Source organism: Dermacentor andersoni, chromosome 5 (assembly GCF_023375885.2).
Source record: "Dermacentor andersoni chromosome 5, qqDerAnde1_hic_scaffold, whole genome shotgun sequence".
NCBI lineage: Eukaryota > Metazoa > Arthropoda > Arachnida > Ixodida > Ixodidae > Dermacentor > Dermacentor andersoni.
Window position 1 is genome coordinate 52,791,219 of NC_092818.1, and position 18,006 is coordinate 52,809,224.

An 18,006-nucleotide genomic window follows, 5' to 3' on the forward strand; every position below is an offset into this window, starting at 1 on the left:
GCCGCCAGTAATGGAGAAACAGCCACAGCAACCAGAAAACACTCGAAAAACAAATGCAGTTCTTTATGCAAAAAAATGCACGGACAAATGAACTTACTACAACAGAAACTTGCGATGCAAGATCAAAATTTTCGCAATTACATCAAAACACGCAAAAGATAACAAATGAGGCCAGAGACAAACTCTACCATGAAAAAAGATTCGGCACCGAAAACCAAAGTACAGCACCAATCAAAGACAAACCATCATAGCTAGACACAACACACTAGATATCTGGCAGTGGAACTGCACAGGCTATCGTAACAAACAAGACCTGCTGCAGCAATTCATAAATTCACAGCAAAACTCTCCTGATATACTCACGCTGCAGGAGACGATCACCGTGCCGACGCTCAAGGGATACACGTGCCGGGAAAAAGGACGCACGGCTACCTTAATTAGCAAAAAACTAGTCGCTATAGCACACGATGAAATCCTGGGCACACAGATAGAACACATTGTGACAGAGATAAGTCCAAAAAAAAAGAGGAAGGAGAAAAGAATGTTTATTATAAATCTATATAGTCCACCACGACAAAGGGATGGCGACTTTTAAAACTTTTCATAGGGGCTAGCAAACTAGTTAAATACAACACCCTGCTCATCGTGGGCAACTTCAATGCCCGCGGGCAGAGCTGGGGGTACCAAAAAGACAACAAGAAGGGAGCGCAAGTTAGCGATGCAGCAGAAACCACAAATTGCACCGTTCTAACGGATAAAAATCAAACGACGCGCCTAGGCAACAGTGTTAGCCCCGATACATGCCCAGACCTGACGAACGTCAGAGGAGCGACGCAAGCCATGTGGGAGAACCTGCTGGAGAATCTAGGTAGCGACGATTACATAATAAGAACGCAAATGTCAGCAGAAAACAAGCGCAAGATAGGAGCAGCCAGAATAACAGATTGGAACGCCTTCCGCAAGGAATGCAAGCAAATGGAGAGGGGGATAACCTCCATAGAAGATTCGTGCAAGCAACTAAAGGACATACAACAGCAATACACCCAAGAGGTGGAAAGAACAGAGCGAACACCGGAGGTGGACTTGCGGCTCGTCAGGCTATGGGAGGCAAGACGCGGACTAACCAAAAGGTGGAAGAAGCAGCGACTAAACAGGAAGCTAAAGAAAAAGATTGCAGAGGTTACCAAGGAGGCAGAGGAATACGCAGCCCAACTGGCAAGGCAGAGCTGGCAACGGTTTAGCGACTCGCTAGACGGAACCCTTAGCACCGCAAAGACCTGGCGTATCCTCAAGGCTCTGATGGACCCAACCAAAACCAAGTCAGAAAGCAACAAAGCCATCCAAAGATTGGTTTACCAATTCAAAGGAACAGATGAAGAATTGCTGGAGAAAGTCCGCATGAAGTGCTACGGGCAAGATCAACCCGACGCGTATACGGAGAGATACCGCAGCGAAGAGAACCCTAACCTGGACAGACCCATCACCAGGGAGGAAGTCTTCGCAGCAATCAAGGCATCGACCCGGAACACGGCGGCAGGCGCAGACAAAATTAAAAACGCACTAATCCGCAACCTAAGTGATGAAGCGGTCACACAGTTGACAGACTTCCTCAATACACATCGGGAAGTGGGGACATTGCCAGAAGAATGGAAACATGCGGAAGTGGTAATGATTCCCAAGCCAGGGAAGAAGCTACAAGTAGAAAACCTACAACTGATATCACTCACTTCATGCCTTGGCAAGTTTTACGAGCAAATCGTGACGAGGAGGCTACAACCACATATGGAAGACGAAGATCTGTACCCCCACAGCATGTTTGGATTCCGCACCCTATCTATCAACTCAAGACGTCCTATTACAAATCAAGGAGGAGGTACTAAACAACATTCCCTACAATGGAGAAAACAATAATGGCACTAGATGTCAAAGGAGCATTTGACAACGTTAGCCATGCGGCCATCCTCAAGGGATTGGACGACCTCAACAGTGGACAAAGAATCCACAGCTACGTGACAGCGTTCCTATCAAATAGAACAGCCACGGTGGGATTAGGAGACCTGCGGACCAACAAGTTCCGCACACCCAATAAAGGAACCCCACAGGGATCCGTAATCTCACTGATCCTCTTCAACGTCGCAATGATTGGATTAGCCCAGAAGCTAAAAAGGATCGAAGGCATATGACATGCCATCTATGCTGACGATATCACCGTTTGGACCAACCAAGGCTCGCTCAGCCAAGAAGAAGAACGTCTACAAACCGCAGCAACATGCGTGGAAGAATGCGTCAGGGAAAGGGGCCTCACCTGCTCGACGGAGAAGTCCGAGCTCCCGAGAGTCAGACGAAGAAGGCGCTCGGAAAAGGAACTCAACGTCGCTCTTGAAGGACAGAAATTACCAGAAAAAGAAGTCGTCAGAATTCTGGGAATGTAGGTGCAAAGTAACCAACGCTGCACACACACTATAAGCCTACTCAAGCAAGCGACAACACAGGTGGTGCACATGATCACCCGTCTATCACAAAAAAGAAGCGGCATGAAGGAGGGAAACACGGTCAAGCTGGTTAGGAGCCTCGTAATCAGCCAAATCACGTACTCCCTCCCCTATTACAACGCAAACAAAGGCGAGAGGGACCAGGCCAACACCATCATAAGGAAAGCCTACAAAACAGCATGCCATAACTACACCATTGGCAGAATTGACCAAAAGGCGCTCCAAATCTTGCTCCGCGCTGGCCAACACGAAAGACGAGTTGACGAGTTAGACACAACAGTTTCTGGATATTGAGACACACTGAAATTGAGGGCAACCAGAGGGCCGATAGGACCGCTCGCGAGCATACTAACCGAGCGGACCTAAATGGAAACCCCGAGGACTTCATGAGTGTGATCCCGACGTACTCCGAAATACTAAATTATCATAGAGGAACGAGGGTCAAATACTCCCCGCCCCATAACATGCTTAATCAACAAGAGGCAGTTTGCTGGCGGAAGCTGCAAACAGGAACCTTCCCAAATTTACACATACTAAGCAAAATGTTCCCAAACCAATACACGGACATATGCCCATGGTGTGGCGCAAAACCCACCCTTTATCATATCACATGGGAATGCAGCAAAAACAAATCATTCCACAATATAGAAAATCCGAGTGCGGAGCAGTGGGAGAGTGTGCTCTCCAGCGGCAACCCATGCCTCCAACGGGGGCTGGTACACCATGCCCGATGAGCAGCCACGCTCAGTGGTGCCCTGGAATAGGGGCGCCAATCCTGCAAGGCGGGCATCACCATCGACAAGAAGATGGAAGCACTCGGTCTGACCGCTGAATTACTCTGTAAATTAGAGCAATAAAGTGTACCCTATCCTATCCTGCTGTAATGAGTAATTTTCAAGAGCTGTCATTTATATTGTCTGTTAACATGGTGACGGCCTGGTGCACTGCCCTCGCACTCTCGATAGTTCTCCGAGTTCCTGTAGTTTACTTAGTTTAAGCAATTTAATTCTGGGGTTTTATGTGACAAAACTGCGGTTTGATTGTGAGGCACGCCGTAGCGGAGAACTCTGAATTAATTTTGACCACCAGGGAATCTTTACCGTGCCCCCAATACACAGGACATGGGCATTATTGCATTTTGCCCCCATTAAAATGCGGCCACGGCAGCCGGGATTTGATCCCGTGACCTCGTGTTTAGCAGCGCAACGGCATAGCAGCTAGGGGAGCAAAGCAAATACTTTGGGTGATGTCTGTGAGTACGAAGCTTTGCGGCAGTGAAAGTGTTCCAGCACAGAAGAGAACTAGCCGGAGGGGCATCACGTACTTTGCATCGAATCGTAAGTTCGGCTACCAACATGCGAGTTGCGGGCTAAAACATCAGCAACTTTGATGCAAGAGAACCAGAACTTGCCGAGAAACACGAGCTTGCACTTCGCATGGCAGCAGAACATTTCAACTGTATTAGCCGTGTGCGAGCGCCACTTAGAGTAGCATTTCAATGCAGATTCCGAGGATGCATCTGCGCCCGATGAATGGCACTGTTCCTTTGATGGTAATCAACACTGTAGCAGAAGAAAACTCCCACACAAAGAAGGAGCACGACTTCGATGGGATGCTGGTCACTAAAGCATTTCCTGAAGAGACAGTGAGCCAAGCTTGCACACGCTTCAAGCAATTGATAAGATGCTAATGAAAATGACGCATGTTGAACAAGTGAAGAAAGAGTATTGTACACAAGCAATGAAGTGAACCCGTTCAAAGGCAGTCAACCAATTAATTCTGTGCGAGAAGCTTGGAGTCGTTTTGTGAGTGCAACGACAGATATCAACAGTCACATAGCAGAATAAAATTCACCTTCAAGTGCAGCGTCCACAGTTCACAAGGAAACGACTGCAGCATACAATGTAGCTGGCAGATTTTTCTTCCTTTTTTCCAGTTCAAGCATTCTGGACTGGTCACTTGTGAGCAGCACAAAATCGAACATATGAACAGCCTCGTCAAGCTAATGGCTCCCCTACACTTCACTGTGATGAGCAAGAACTTGGCTAACCTGTGAACTCCAGACAAGAAAAAGCACCTTACACTATGCTACACGTATTCCGAGTGCTGTGGTGCAGTGTTACGTTTCCATTCAGGCTATAGGTGGTTCAAATGCTTGGCGTTGCTCATTACACGTGTGACCTCAGAATTAGCCTATTTTTAGCAGTGTGCTAATATCACAATTTTCGAATACGAATCGAACACGAATACTTGGCATCGAATATTGAATCAAATAGTGCATAATGATATGCACGTGATATATTAGCAAGTTGGGTTAATTTGTTATTTTGAAACATTGCAATTACATTGCCAAACTTAAACGTCTAGACTACTAACCCATTATATACTAATGCATTGTGTATTTGGCTTATGTTAGCTTGGAAATTTTAGTAATTCGCACTAGCAGTCCTCTTCAGGCTGTGCCTTATAATACCGCATAAAATACCAATAAAATTGGAGGCATTTGACTCTGTGCCCATTGTCACTCATCGCACTTGCTGTCAAGCAGTAAGCTCAGAATTGGGGACAGCGCTGCAAAAAAAGAAAAGAAAAATGTACCCTCGCTTTTCACAAACTTGTGCCCCTTAGTACTGAGAGACTCGCTTTCCCGCAGCGTTTAGTCGCTTAGTGGCCAAGTGTGCTTTACAGGCAGAGTTTTGCTAGCAGCACGAAATTGCCCCAGTATTCTTAGATTAGATACAAACAAATGCTAACAACAGTGTCTGCTCCCGCACAGCCAGCGATATATTCGACTTGATTCGAATATATATGTTCCGAATTAAATACGAATATTAAAAATATAATATTCTATAATATTCGAACTTCTCGAACATTCGCACGATTACATTTATATATACGTAAACAGCCATCAAGAGTCCAAACTATTATTTTGCATATGCTACAAGCTGCTACTCTCATCATAGATCATACAGTTAATCATAAATCACCAAACAAAGAAACATTTTTTTTAGATAAAAGCACATTTCTATTGGTAAAAAAGGTTGTTGACTTATTTGCAAACTTGTACAGCTCAACACAATACTACCACACATCTCGTTTATAACAGCACCATACAGGCAAAAAAGCAAAGCCAGGGAGTTTAGTTCTGCGAACATCAATATTTATTCAATTGTATTTTACACCACTTCAAATCAAGTCATTTTCATTACGCATTTCGTGGAATATGAATAGTATCCCCTGCGCAAATTACATTCGCACACAGCACCTATATACCGATTCGAACGAATTTCAACTCCAGCTCTCCCTTTACAAGAACTGATGAAGGGCTATTTCGTCACGTGCAGAATTTGTGCTGCTCTTCGTAAACTCCATTTTACCATGTTTACAGAACAAAAGCTGCGTTAAGAGCTCTATATTTTTGCCTCTCAAACCAGAAAGCAAAGAACGAGGTAAGCACGTTACCTTCACAAGTGACAGCGCTCCGCCGCACTCAGTAATCTTTAACTGTCTGCAGCATCACCGTGAAGACAGTTTTCAGTTTTAAATACAGTGATAAATACGGTGCATCTGTACTGTAATATGGCCGCAGCAGCACAACAGCACGTGCCGCTTGCTACGGGCCTCCGACTGCGATGCCACGCTTGTCGCCAGGAACCAGCAAAGCGCCAACCACACACCTAGCCACCGTAGCTGGGTCTCTGTTTGGCTGAAAATAATGGTTTAGCTCCAATTTTTCTATTCAGTCCCAGTTCGGTTCGACACCCTGTCTGCAGTGTCCCTGCACGTAGCAATAGCACAGTTGTCGCAAAACTACGGAAGAGCCTTATACCCTTTGTTCGGCGTAGTAGTCCTCGACCCGCCTGGTCTCCCTTGGCAAGGATGGTGCCGGAGCGCTTGACCGCTGGTAATACGACGAGCCATGGTCTCCGCTGGCCCCAAGGGGCCGCCGCGACACGCCCATGCGAACTGGCCTCTGAGTCGAGAGAGCATAGGGGCAGAACGGTCCACAGTATTAACAAAATACTCTAGTCAACCCCTTGACCAAACCACATGAGCAAATGGGTATGTCAAACAAAATGACCACACTCTCTCCATTTTTCTTTCTTCTTTCAAACCTTTTGCCTTTAACGAAGACAATGAACTTGATTTCATCTACTAATCACCTGCTCATTTACTTTGCTGCACTCCAATAAAGTGCTTATAATCTGCTAAACCTGTTGGAGAGTCCACTGAAAATTTGCTAAGGAAAATCTCAATGACTAATACAGCAGAACCTCATTCATACATTTAGGAATAAAAAGCAAGAAAAAAAATTTACTAACTGGGAAAACGTACGATCCGAAGTCCCTAAAAAATTTGGCACACTCAACTGTAGTTGATATATACGTAATGCAAAGCGGTGCGCGAATTGTTGCAGCATGAGACGCCAACACTCCCCGATCTCGTAGGGTCCAAGCTGCTCAAGACGTGCACTCTTTCTGTGGCTTTGGAAAGCTTACGTTCGCACTCCTCGAAGTCAGCCTAGGTCAGAAGCTTCTTTGGGTGGAGCCTTTTGACGGGAAGTTCTGACGTGCCCACTTGGCGACAATTGTTGTGGTCGTAGGGCCCGAGGAAACCGAGCTCGTTTGGGTCATCGCCTATTAAACATGTGCAAATATGCTTCCTACTACGTCACACTCACAGTGAAACAGTTATAGGTTAAGATGCTTATCACAATGCGTTGGCAGTGATAGATAGCTGCAAGTGGCGATGTGCAAGGACCGTCAAGGATATGTGATAGTACCGGAATAGGAAACCGAACGCGTAGCGGCATTTTCAGGGGGCACGGGCTGGCGAGTACTGCGAGGAAGCTGCTGTTGCGTTCACCTACTGCTCTGGATCGTGCGTGCCTCGCAGCTTTTCTTGTTACCGAGGGATTCAGCGGCCGGAAACCATATCCTGCAACCTTTCAGCACGTTGGCACAGTTTTCCCGGAACGTATTACCCCGCAAACAAGAAGCGTTAACTGTATTGGTATGTTTTTGTATTCTAGGTCCAGAATGTTTGCCGCCGCAAAATCGTACAAAAGGGATCACATCAATGAAGTTCTACTGTACATATCTGCCAATCAAATCATCCAGAGAGGACACCAGGAGAGGGGGCGGAAGTGGTATGGCACTTGTTTAACATTGCCTAAGCTTTCACAGATGTCTTTTGAGGGATACATATGTGCTTTATTAACGTTAATCCACCGTTAATCCACACGTGGGACAGCAGACATTGATAGGCAACGTATTGTTTGGAGATCACAGTGACATCATCACTTGCATTGCTGTTGCTCATTTTTGCCTGCTACAGGAACTTTTCAGCACTAAACTTATTCGAAGCAATCATCTCGCTGGCACTCTTTCACCAACGGAAGACTTCAGAGGGTATGGTCAAACAGATTTTCACTCGAGTATCATTTCCAGCTTTAAATATCCATACGCATTGTGCGTTACTACTGGAATCCTGTGGAACCTTAACAATTCATCCATAACATGAGTGCTTCTAATTGTACTCGGTGCACATCGATTCTTAGTTCCTTCAAAATGTACAAACAATGTTTACAAGTCTGGGAACGTTATGGGTCCAGCACCTTTGTGAAGCATAAAAAAGATTGAAAGTAAAAAAATAAACATCACGTCAGTACTCCTTTAAAACGCCAAAAAAGTTAAACATTTAACAAAAGCTAGCAATGCCTTCCCAAAGGTGTTGGCATAAATTATGTAGATTTATGCAAGGAAACATTATCCGACATGCACTGTGATCTGCTAAAGATTTTAGTCTACTAAGAAAAACATTCAAAATTCACTCCTTGCTGAATATGGATGTTTGCTGCTACACAAGGCAAAAGTGCTCTAGATCTAGCAGAAAATGTAAAACAACAACACTGTCCATACGAACAAAAAGAACAAGGAGAAATGAGGGGGCCCCGATTTTCTGTTACTAGCCACTTTTGAAGTCAACAGACTTCAATAAAGCCAAGCAAAGCATAGGGGTATTACCTGTGCATTTTTATATGTTATAACTTAATTGAAGTGCATACATTTCAATTAAAAACTTTTGTTTTTTTACTTTATTAAAAAACAGTTTACGTTGAAATTTGGACGCAGTCCCACAGAAATGTATATAAATTAAAATTAAGAAACCACCTACTTTCCTTGTTCTTACATGTAAATTAAAAGCAGTTTACATTTCCACTTCGAAAAATTGCAATACAAATGCTTACATTTCAATTAAAAGAACAGTCAATGTCCTCCAGTGCTTTTCTTGGCTTTGTCGCATTCATATTCTTGTTGAACATTGCTCGTATGCAACTCAATGTATTCATAATCAGCTTCTATAGCACCAGCTCAACAGACAGTGAAGCCACCCACCAGGTTCATCTGGGAGACTTCAAAGTTGAGCGATGGGTCAAACCTCGGTGGGAGATGCTGGTAGTCGATGCAGCGCTCGATCCGGTATGCGTTGAGCAGGGCATTCGACATTTTGTACCTGCAAAACCACAAGAGGGATCAACGTTGATGGTGCGAACATAGCTGTTCCTCCAAGCAAGGTATTAAAAGGGTGTGTGAGTATTCATTTTAGAGGCTAAATCAAATATTAATCAATAGTACAAGAAGCAAATTGCACATTCAATACATTTAAAGTAGTTTTCGAAGAGCGAACAACTAGCCTGACTGTCATAGTGGGATGATCCACGTTCCCCCAATAGAACTCTGTTGAGCAGTTTTTTATCTTTTCTCAAACAGATTTGTAAAGCCCTTTGTAATCATTCTTTTCTTTGGCATGTCCAGACCACTGAAGTGTCCAGGTGCTTAGGAGATCCATGGCTCTCATGAACCTAGCAAAGAAAAGTTACACAGAGTGACTACAGTGAAATCTCATAACTACGAATTTCATAAACAACTTTTCCAGACTAACAATGGTTCGAAAAATCCCCCGACAGAAGCCCATTACCTTAATGTAAAAATGTTTCAATACTATGAATTTCAGAACACCAAATCAAATTTAATCCTTTTTTCTGTGCACCTCACAACAATGAACTTGTAAACCGCTTTTGCGACGAGGCCTCGAAACACCGCAGTCACCACTAAACCCGTGCAAGAATGAGGATCTGATTATGACGCATGCCATAGTGAGGGATTAATTTTGATGACCTGGAGTTCTTTAACGTGCACCCAATGCATGGCACACAGGCATTATTGCAGTTCACCTCCCTGGAAACGTGGCCGCCACGGTGACCCCACAACCTCGTCCTTAGCATCACACCATAGCCACTAAACCACCATGGCAGTTGGTACCTTGAGATTCATTACATTGAGATTTCACTTGTACTGCAAGGATGATTACAGAGCCTAGAATTTAGAGCAACGAGACCGTAGGGGAGGGAAAAAACTTTAATTAAATGGTGGCTGTTGGTGCTAATAACCACCATACTTGGAAAGAATCAAAGGCCCACTGCAACACAATTTTAGAACACAATAAAAGCCTCACAAAAGCACATTGCCATAACCAGCAATGAAGTTGGAAGGGCCTTGCAAGACATGTCCCCGGGAATGGCGGCAGGGGAAGATGGAATAGCAGTGGATTTAATGAAAGATTGCAGAGACATTATGCTTGATAAGCTTGCGGCCCTATATACGCAATGCCTCTCGAGTTCAAGTGTACCAGAGAGCTGGAAGTCTGCCAACATACTCCTTCACAGACCCTAGAGGCTGACTGGCAATCGTGAATTCTTGTTTCCTTGCCAGGCAATTGGACATTACCTTTGTCTTCGGCATATTCATCTTCAACCCCACTCTTGCACTTTCTGAGTTAAGGTTCTCAATCATTTGTTGCACTTAATCCCCAGTGTTGCTGAACAGGACAATGTCATCTGCGAAACAAAGATTGTCGAGATATTCACCGTTGATCCTTACTCTTAAGATCACGTTCTCGTGACGCCTGCGGCAGAAAAGATGTTCGACATCCGCCGCCAAGGTTTCTGAGTGGTGGCGCTGGCTAACATTCCCAGGGTTCTACTAGGAAGCATAAATACCCAAGAAAGTGGATGGGGAAATGGCGCCGCGGTAGCTCAATTGGTAGAGCATCGCACGCGAAATGCGAAGGTTGTGGGATCGTTCCCCACCTGCGGCAAGTTGTTTTTTCATCCACTTTCATTTCCATTAATTCATCGTTTCTTTATTTCATTTATTAAGCACAAGTAATTTCCCCTATGTTGTCCTTGGTGTCAGTGTTGGCTTCTTATGATATGACTAATAAAAATTGGGCCCCTCTGTTAACCTTCTTTATTCGAGTTGTAGTCATGTATGTTAGGTTCAAAGTTTGTCTTTCTGATATGGGTCAACCTATATTCAGATTATAATATTTTGTTTCTCGGCAAGCTGAACATGTAGGGGTCGACCTGTATTTGTGTTCAGCCTATTTCCTAGTAAAGAGGGTACCTTTTTTATATCGAATATTTCTTGTAAGCATACATGGTAACATCAGTGGAAAAAGGAATATCGATCAGGTCCATATGAAAGAATCACAAGCGAGATGCACCCGACAGGAAAACAAAGTGCCATCTGCGGACTTGGATGTTCCACTGGCGGCTTGCTGTGCAAGTCAATACGTGGCATGGAATCAACAAAAAAATTACGCACACTTTTACGTCACGGAACTCAATCTTGCGCAGCTATTACTTCAACAGCACCAGGCATGCACTTGTGACTGTATGGTTGGACACTCGACTGGACTTACCCAAGCCTTCTACACTCTCCCAAGGCACAGTTCTTGTTGTCAATGTCCAGGTGGTAAGGACAGCTGGGTGATGAAAAGAAAGGAAGAAGAAATCACAAGGAGCACGTGCCATGCATCAATGGACCTCTTCGATTCAATGCACCAAGACTGCTAGACACAGCGTACGTAGCACTCGTTGCCTGAAAGCACCGTTTCGGGAAAGCCAGGACTGTCAGGGTCAGATAACCGAAGACGCCCAATCTGTACTCATTGATTCAAACATTTCCCAAGTCGACCTACTGATTTCATCACACTTCCCACACAGGTAAACAAGTCAGTTGCCTCAATCTTTGTTTAATATATATAGAGGAACATGGATATATCGAATCTGAAGTGGATCACAAGAAGGTTCAATATATAGGTAATTCGATATATAAAATAAAAAATTTATATTAAAATTTCAAGAGGATTTTATTGCTGTTCATTATAGACAATCATTTGTTATATGTGGGTTCCATATATCTAGGTTCGGCTGTACCTACCAAACTACGTACTTCAATATTTGCAATATGACATGAACACAGCACTATACGGGCAGGGCAGGGTGAGTAGCACACATAATTTTTAATGTCTTCCCCAAGCCCCTGGCAAATACAGAGGGGAGACCCTGAGGGCCATTCTGTGACCACCTAGTGGACATGTACAGGCCCCGACAAAAGTGGTATACTCCACGCAGCGGGAGCCAGAGTAGCGGCATACTGCATCGCAACGCCATCTACATTGACACGAGTCAAGCGACATGCCTGCAGATAATAAAGGGCACCCCTTGGCTGTCTCGATCCCAGATGCTGCCTGTAGATGGTGCTGCGATGCAGTTTGCCGTTGCTCCGGCTCCGACTGCGTGGTCTACCACTTTTGTCGGCGCCTGTACATTTCGTCTCCTGATGAAGTGCCGATTGTCTGGGGGCACCTGTCTCCTTCTGACCTGTACTCCAGGCCAGCCAATCAGAACTTCAGCAGCAGACAAAATGGACATGTCCACTAGGTCGACACTTACAGAATACCCCCCTCCCCCCCCCCCCCCCTGGTCTCCCCACAGACACAGTACTTCAGCGCTGACAGTATTGGGCACAATGGCCTAAACACAGAGATGAAGATTTAACACCATGTGGTGCGGTGGAATGTTGGTGCTGGATCCTAGACTTTATTCGATGCACACACCACAGGTACTTTTTATCACCTGTGTCATCATCACTTGTGACGACACAACTACCCAGACCTTGGGTTATCAAACTGGGTTCCACAAACAGCACCTTAGGGCTCCACGAGCGCTTAGAACGAATCTAACCCCATCCCGTTTCTCCCCATTCACTTCCATAATTTGGAGAAGGAATTTCACAGTGCATTTCAGATTAAACAAAGCCCTCATACGCCACATGCGCACTCCAGTAGTCTGTGCCAGAGACCCATGTGGTAGTTGAAGCATGCAAGATTCATAAGTGCACGATTTCTGGGCCCACAGCGTCCGTGCTGAGCACTTTTCATTCACCCTCGTGAAGGCGGTTTGTAGCACGCGAGCAGAAATCAACCCGTAAATTGTCCCTTCCCCCTCACCCCTCCTTCCTAGATCCGCCCCTGTACTGACATGGCTACAGCATGCCTGCCAACCTGGCGAGATCAAAAATAGGGAGACTTTTTATTCGCGCCAACGGGGGGGGAGTGCACTGAATGTTTCTACTTCCGGTGGGACCGGGGGGGTGCGGGGTGTTTCGTTCAAACTTTCAGGCAATGTTCGTTGAGTCCTATCACAGGGACCTTTCAGTAGCAGACTTTGCTTACTTCCAAAATTTGTCGGAGTAGCTTTACTCAAAACATGGTCCAGACTGACGACCCTTCACTAGCAGCAGGTGTTGGAGGGTTGTGTTGCACATCAATGAGCGGAATTCAGTCCTAGTTTTTCGCACATGCTACAAATAGTCTCACACAGTGTGCAGCTATGCGGTATCACAATTAAATCCAGCACCACATTAGCAACTCAGCGAAACATGTTTTCCATCAGTGTTTTTCATTTTTCCAACCACAGACCACTGCACATCCCACCTTTCTTCATTCAGAATGCCCTCTGGAAGACTGAATGCCTGTAGAGTGGCAAACTCAGCTTCGAGAGCAGCTAAAGCGTCTTCAGCAGATTCATTGCACTCTCAGGGCAGCAGCTGAGGGAAACTCTGAATAAAGAAACGAAGACTCGAGTTCAATGCCTGTGAAATAAATTTCAGGTTGGCCACCTTTGCATCCTTCAGAGTTGCGTTTCGGAGTTGCGTCCACATCCATAACGCTTCGCCTTGTTGCATTTTGGAAACATTTTCCGTAGAAGAGGCCCAACGTGTTCGGTGATAATAAGGGGTAGGTTGTGTTCGGCGAGGAATCTCGTAAACAAACACTCCACACGTATGACACCGTCGTCGCAGCTGTTCCGGAGAAAGTTCACTATGTTGTCTTGCTGCTCAGCGGTGCGAACATAGCTTTGATTCTTCGCCGTAGAAACATGCAGTTTGAAGTCACTTTGACACCAAGAGGCACGCTGACGTCGCATCCACGCGTTGTGCAATATGTTCTCCTTTTCTTGATGTCATAAAGCACGGAAATTCAGAAGTGTAAGATCGCAAAAACTTCTGCGAACACCTTTTCTTGCGCTTTGATAGCTCCATGGCATCAAGCACACAAGGTTTCTAACTTTGCATGGTGCACCGCACACACAGCCTAGCCAGCACTAATCATACACACAAACAGCAGTAACAATGCACCATAGAGGAATGCAGGCACGAAATGCAACAGCTACATTGGCTCTGGCTTTGGTCGGCTTACGAGGCACCGTAGTCGGCTGCTTGGTCGATGATACCGATGGTGCTGGTGCGACTGTTGTTGGTGATGCTAATGATTACGATGTGGCTGTAGATTCAGCGGTGCCAGTTTCACAAAATTCATTATTGCGCAAACAGAGACCACTTTTCGGGAGATATAAGACAGTGATCGTACAATCGGAAAGTTCAGTAAAAAATCTGGAGTCTCGCGGGCGAATTGGGAGGGTTGGCAGGTGTGTTAGTACAGTGGAAGCTCGTTAATTCAGCACTCGTTAATTTGAAATTTTTTATAATATGAACTAGTCGCTGCGGTCCGATACACAGTTCATAGGAGTTTATGGGTAATAGAACTCGTTATTTCGTTAAAGAATTGGCACCTCCACTGATAATTCGAAATCTCGTGCCGCCAAGAGTTGTCGTTTTAAACCTTCACTAGAAGCTTTTATTATTGTAGAAGCATTATTCTCATTGGGGCATTTGGCTAGCTGCACTCAACGCATGGCAACCCAATCTAAAGAAGAAAGCACAATGGGCATCAACATCGGCAATAGAGCAGCTGAGACCTGCACGATCTGGTTCTTTTGTGCACTGAAACGTGCTGCTGGTGTTGGTAGGTAAAGTTTCCGCATGACAATTCTCCTTAGCTTGCATCAAAGCTGCAGGATGTCTTCGCGAGGCAGGCGCTGCCCCGAGACTGTCAAGGAGAAAGCTGAAATTCTGAAAGAAGTCAACGAAAAGATGGCCAGCAACTTCAAGATCGCAAAGTACGGCATGCCGCGGAGCATGCTTTCTACGTACATCCACACCATGAAGGCAATCGAAGATGTTTACGAAGCTGAAGAGATTCCCAGCAGCCAAAAAAAGGCTATGCACAGCCAAGTACTGCCCACAACTTCAGAGCGCCATGATTACCATATTTACTTGCATAATTATCCCACTTTTCTGTCAAAAAATTCAACGCAAATTCAGGGGTGGGTCATTACGTGGGTTAAATTTTCCGTGAAAAGAATTCTTTTTTTTCTTTTTTCATCCTGCATTTGCTGCGGGATGACAACAGGAGGACAACACTGCCGCTGTAACAGTGTGGGACACCAAAACAAAAAAAAGGCAGCCGGCGGAGCAAGGCAAACAACTTTTTTGTTCTTTTCGTGAGTACATTATGTGCACTGATATAGTTTGTTCCGTATCAGTAATGAATAACATCGTTAATATCGGCAAGTCTGCGGTAATAATGAAGCCATGGTCCACTTTGAGGGGACAAAAACAGAGATGGGCACGCTTAGCTGCCAGTGACATAGAGACACATGGCGAGCATGCTGCCGAAACGGCGGCATTTGTCTTCGCTACTATTCTGATACAGCACATTTCTGCTAAGGGTGGGCAAATATCTTGGCTGTGTTACAAGCGTCGGTGTATGAATAGGGTACACCTAACGTATCAGTGTAAACGTGGCTACTATCGTTGCCGCTCGTGATTTGTTGTGTGCCCACGAGTGCAGATGAGAGCAACCGAAAGGAGCCTTTTTGTTGTTGTTGACCACAACCATTATAAAGCCTAAGAATAATAAAGCCAAGGCAAGCTTGGTTACAGCTTTTTTTTTTTTTTTCATGGAAGTGCGGGAAATGATAAAAGGAATGAAATGGGACATCTGCTTAAGAATCTGTTTGGTGCGTGCAGACCACTTGGTATTCTTGAGTCATTCGCGTAGCATTCGACAGATGGTAAGCGCGATCATCCTTAGCTAGACTTGGCACAGGACACATCGCTGTGGCAAGTTCAGGATGCAATCATTACGTGGGAAAGAAAAAAAACTGATTTTGACGACAAAATTCAGGGGTGTGATCGCTACGCGAGTGTGATCCTTATGCAAGTAAATACGGTAACTTTTTCACATTTTCTAACGACGATGACGTCATCACTAAGTTTCACCTTCTTTGATTAGGGGTGTGATTGAACTCTCGGAAGTTACGTGCTTGAATGGTTGCGATTGCAATGTGCTGCAATGTACAAAATTCAGGGGTGCGATCATTACGCGAGTGCGATCATAATGCAAGTAAACAAAGTATATGGGTGAAAGAAATTTGTAGTCAAAACATCGCTCCGAGGTGCCCCTTAATCATGACAAAGGCAGCCGCTTTTGCCCAGCGGCTCAGACACCCAATACATCATCACCTCCTAGGGTTGGTTCCACTATTTTAGGGAACGACACAGACCGTCTTCCACACATTATACAGCAAGGCAAAGGACGTGGACGTTGACACATGCACGACATGGAAAAGTAGCACCCTGCAAGCAGTACCATGACAGCTACTCGCCAAGGAATACGTTTAATGCTGATGAGACAGCGTTGTGCTTTAAACTGCAGCCAGACATGGAATAGACGTGCTGGTGGCAAATGCAGCAGATCGCCATGTTGGTCGTCGCGAATATGACCGAAACAAAAAAAGTCCCACTTTACAGAGTTAATTTTGAAGAGGATCAATGGCAATGCACAATACAATGTGAGGAGGGAGGATACTTACAGAGACTTCAGCTCGTAGTCGAACAAGGCTGAGTTGAGGATGTTCTCTGCTTCGGCATGTGAGATCTCCTCTCCAACCACATTTCGCAGCTTGCGCAGAAGTGGCAGGATGTCCCAGATTGGAAAGTCCAGGGTGAAATCTTTGTAAGGACAAATAAACAGTGCCATTTACAGCACAACTGAAACTAGTATGAATCTACTCACAACTGTCAGTGTTTCAACAACACCCATTTAGCAAAATACAAAAGCACGGAATTAAGTCACTGTAGCGTGATTAAAATCTGTGCAAGGAGTTATTATCGATCGCAGCGCAAAAAGGCTTGCCATTGTCGTATCAGCCCGTGCAACATCAAACAAAAAAAGGGGACTTGTGGGATGATAGTTTTAGATGATGACTTTGTGACATAGCATGCACAAGGCAAGAAAATTGACTGACTGGCTGATAGATTGACTAACTGATCGGGCTTAACATTCCAGAGCAACACATTAGCAGTGTGAGACACCGTAGACAAGGCTTTGACATTAACTTTGACCACCTGTGATTCACTAAAGTGCCTCCTGGCGAGATAGAATACGGTTGCCACTTGCATGCCTCTGCCCATCACATTAGAGTGCTTTACTGAAAGTAAGCATCCTGCCATATATTTATGACAGTGCCCACATATTTGGTACTAACAAAGATGGTAGGATCAAAGGTGCAGGTCATACCATACTCGGGAGGCTTGAAACCCTTTATTGTAATGCCCCAGAACTTCAAGTGTACCAGAGGGTTGGAAGAATGCCAGCACCATACTTATACATAAAAGGGGAGATGTTAATGAATTGAATTATAAACCCAGTGGCTTGCTTTCGGTATTGCACGAAGTATTAACAAAAATGATTTCCAATACAACCACGGCAACACTACATTCAACCCAATAAACAGACTGGCTTCTAAAAGGAGTATTTAACAATGGACCACACCACGTCATCAGTCGGGTAATTGAGAGATTGAAAGAGTACAACCAACTATATACAGTATAATCTCGTTCGTAATTTTTGCAAAATGAAGAGAAAAAAAAAATGACATACTAACCAGGTAAACGTACAACCCAAAGTCACTAAAAAATTTGGCACACCGAACTGTAGTTACATCAACATAACGCAAAGCATACTGCCAGTTGTGGCAGCCTGAGATGCACTTTGTTGTCTTCGTATTGCATTGTGTTTCAAGAGAGCCACCAGAGAAACCAAAACGAAATCGAGCCAGAATATGATGCCACCAAAGCAAAACATGACGCTCACTTGACACCTTCTGCAGCTGGGAACAGAAGTGCATTTAATCTGTTGTTAAAAGTGTGCAGTGCGCTTCCAACGGCTCTATGCCACATGCTGTGAAACAGTAGAT

At 44.9% G+C, this 18,006-nt stretch overlaps 1 protein-coding gene across 2 annotated transcripts in view; it reads right to left on the reverse strand.

Moving 5' to 3' along the window:
• Positions 1-18,006, reverse strand: part of LOC126530290 (protein maelstrom homolog) — a 47,598-nt gene that overhangs the window by 23,248 nt on the left and 6,344 nt on the right. For both annotated transcript variants that reach the window (XM_050177606.2, XM_055070288.1), the window contains 4 exons: positions 16,621-16,759; positions 11,259-11,321; positions 8,891-9,008; positions 6,322-6,465 (listed from right to left, as the gene is read on the reverse strand). In XM_050177606.2, the coding sequence (XP_050033563.2) occupies positions 6,322-6,465; positions 8,891-9,008; positions 11,259-11,321; positions 16,621-16,759 (464 nt within the window). The remainder of the gene's footprint in view (positions 1-6,321; positions 6,466-8,890; positions 9,009-11,258; positions 11,322-16,620; positions 16,760-18,006) is intronic.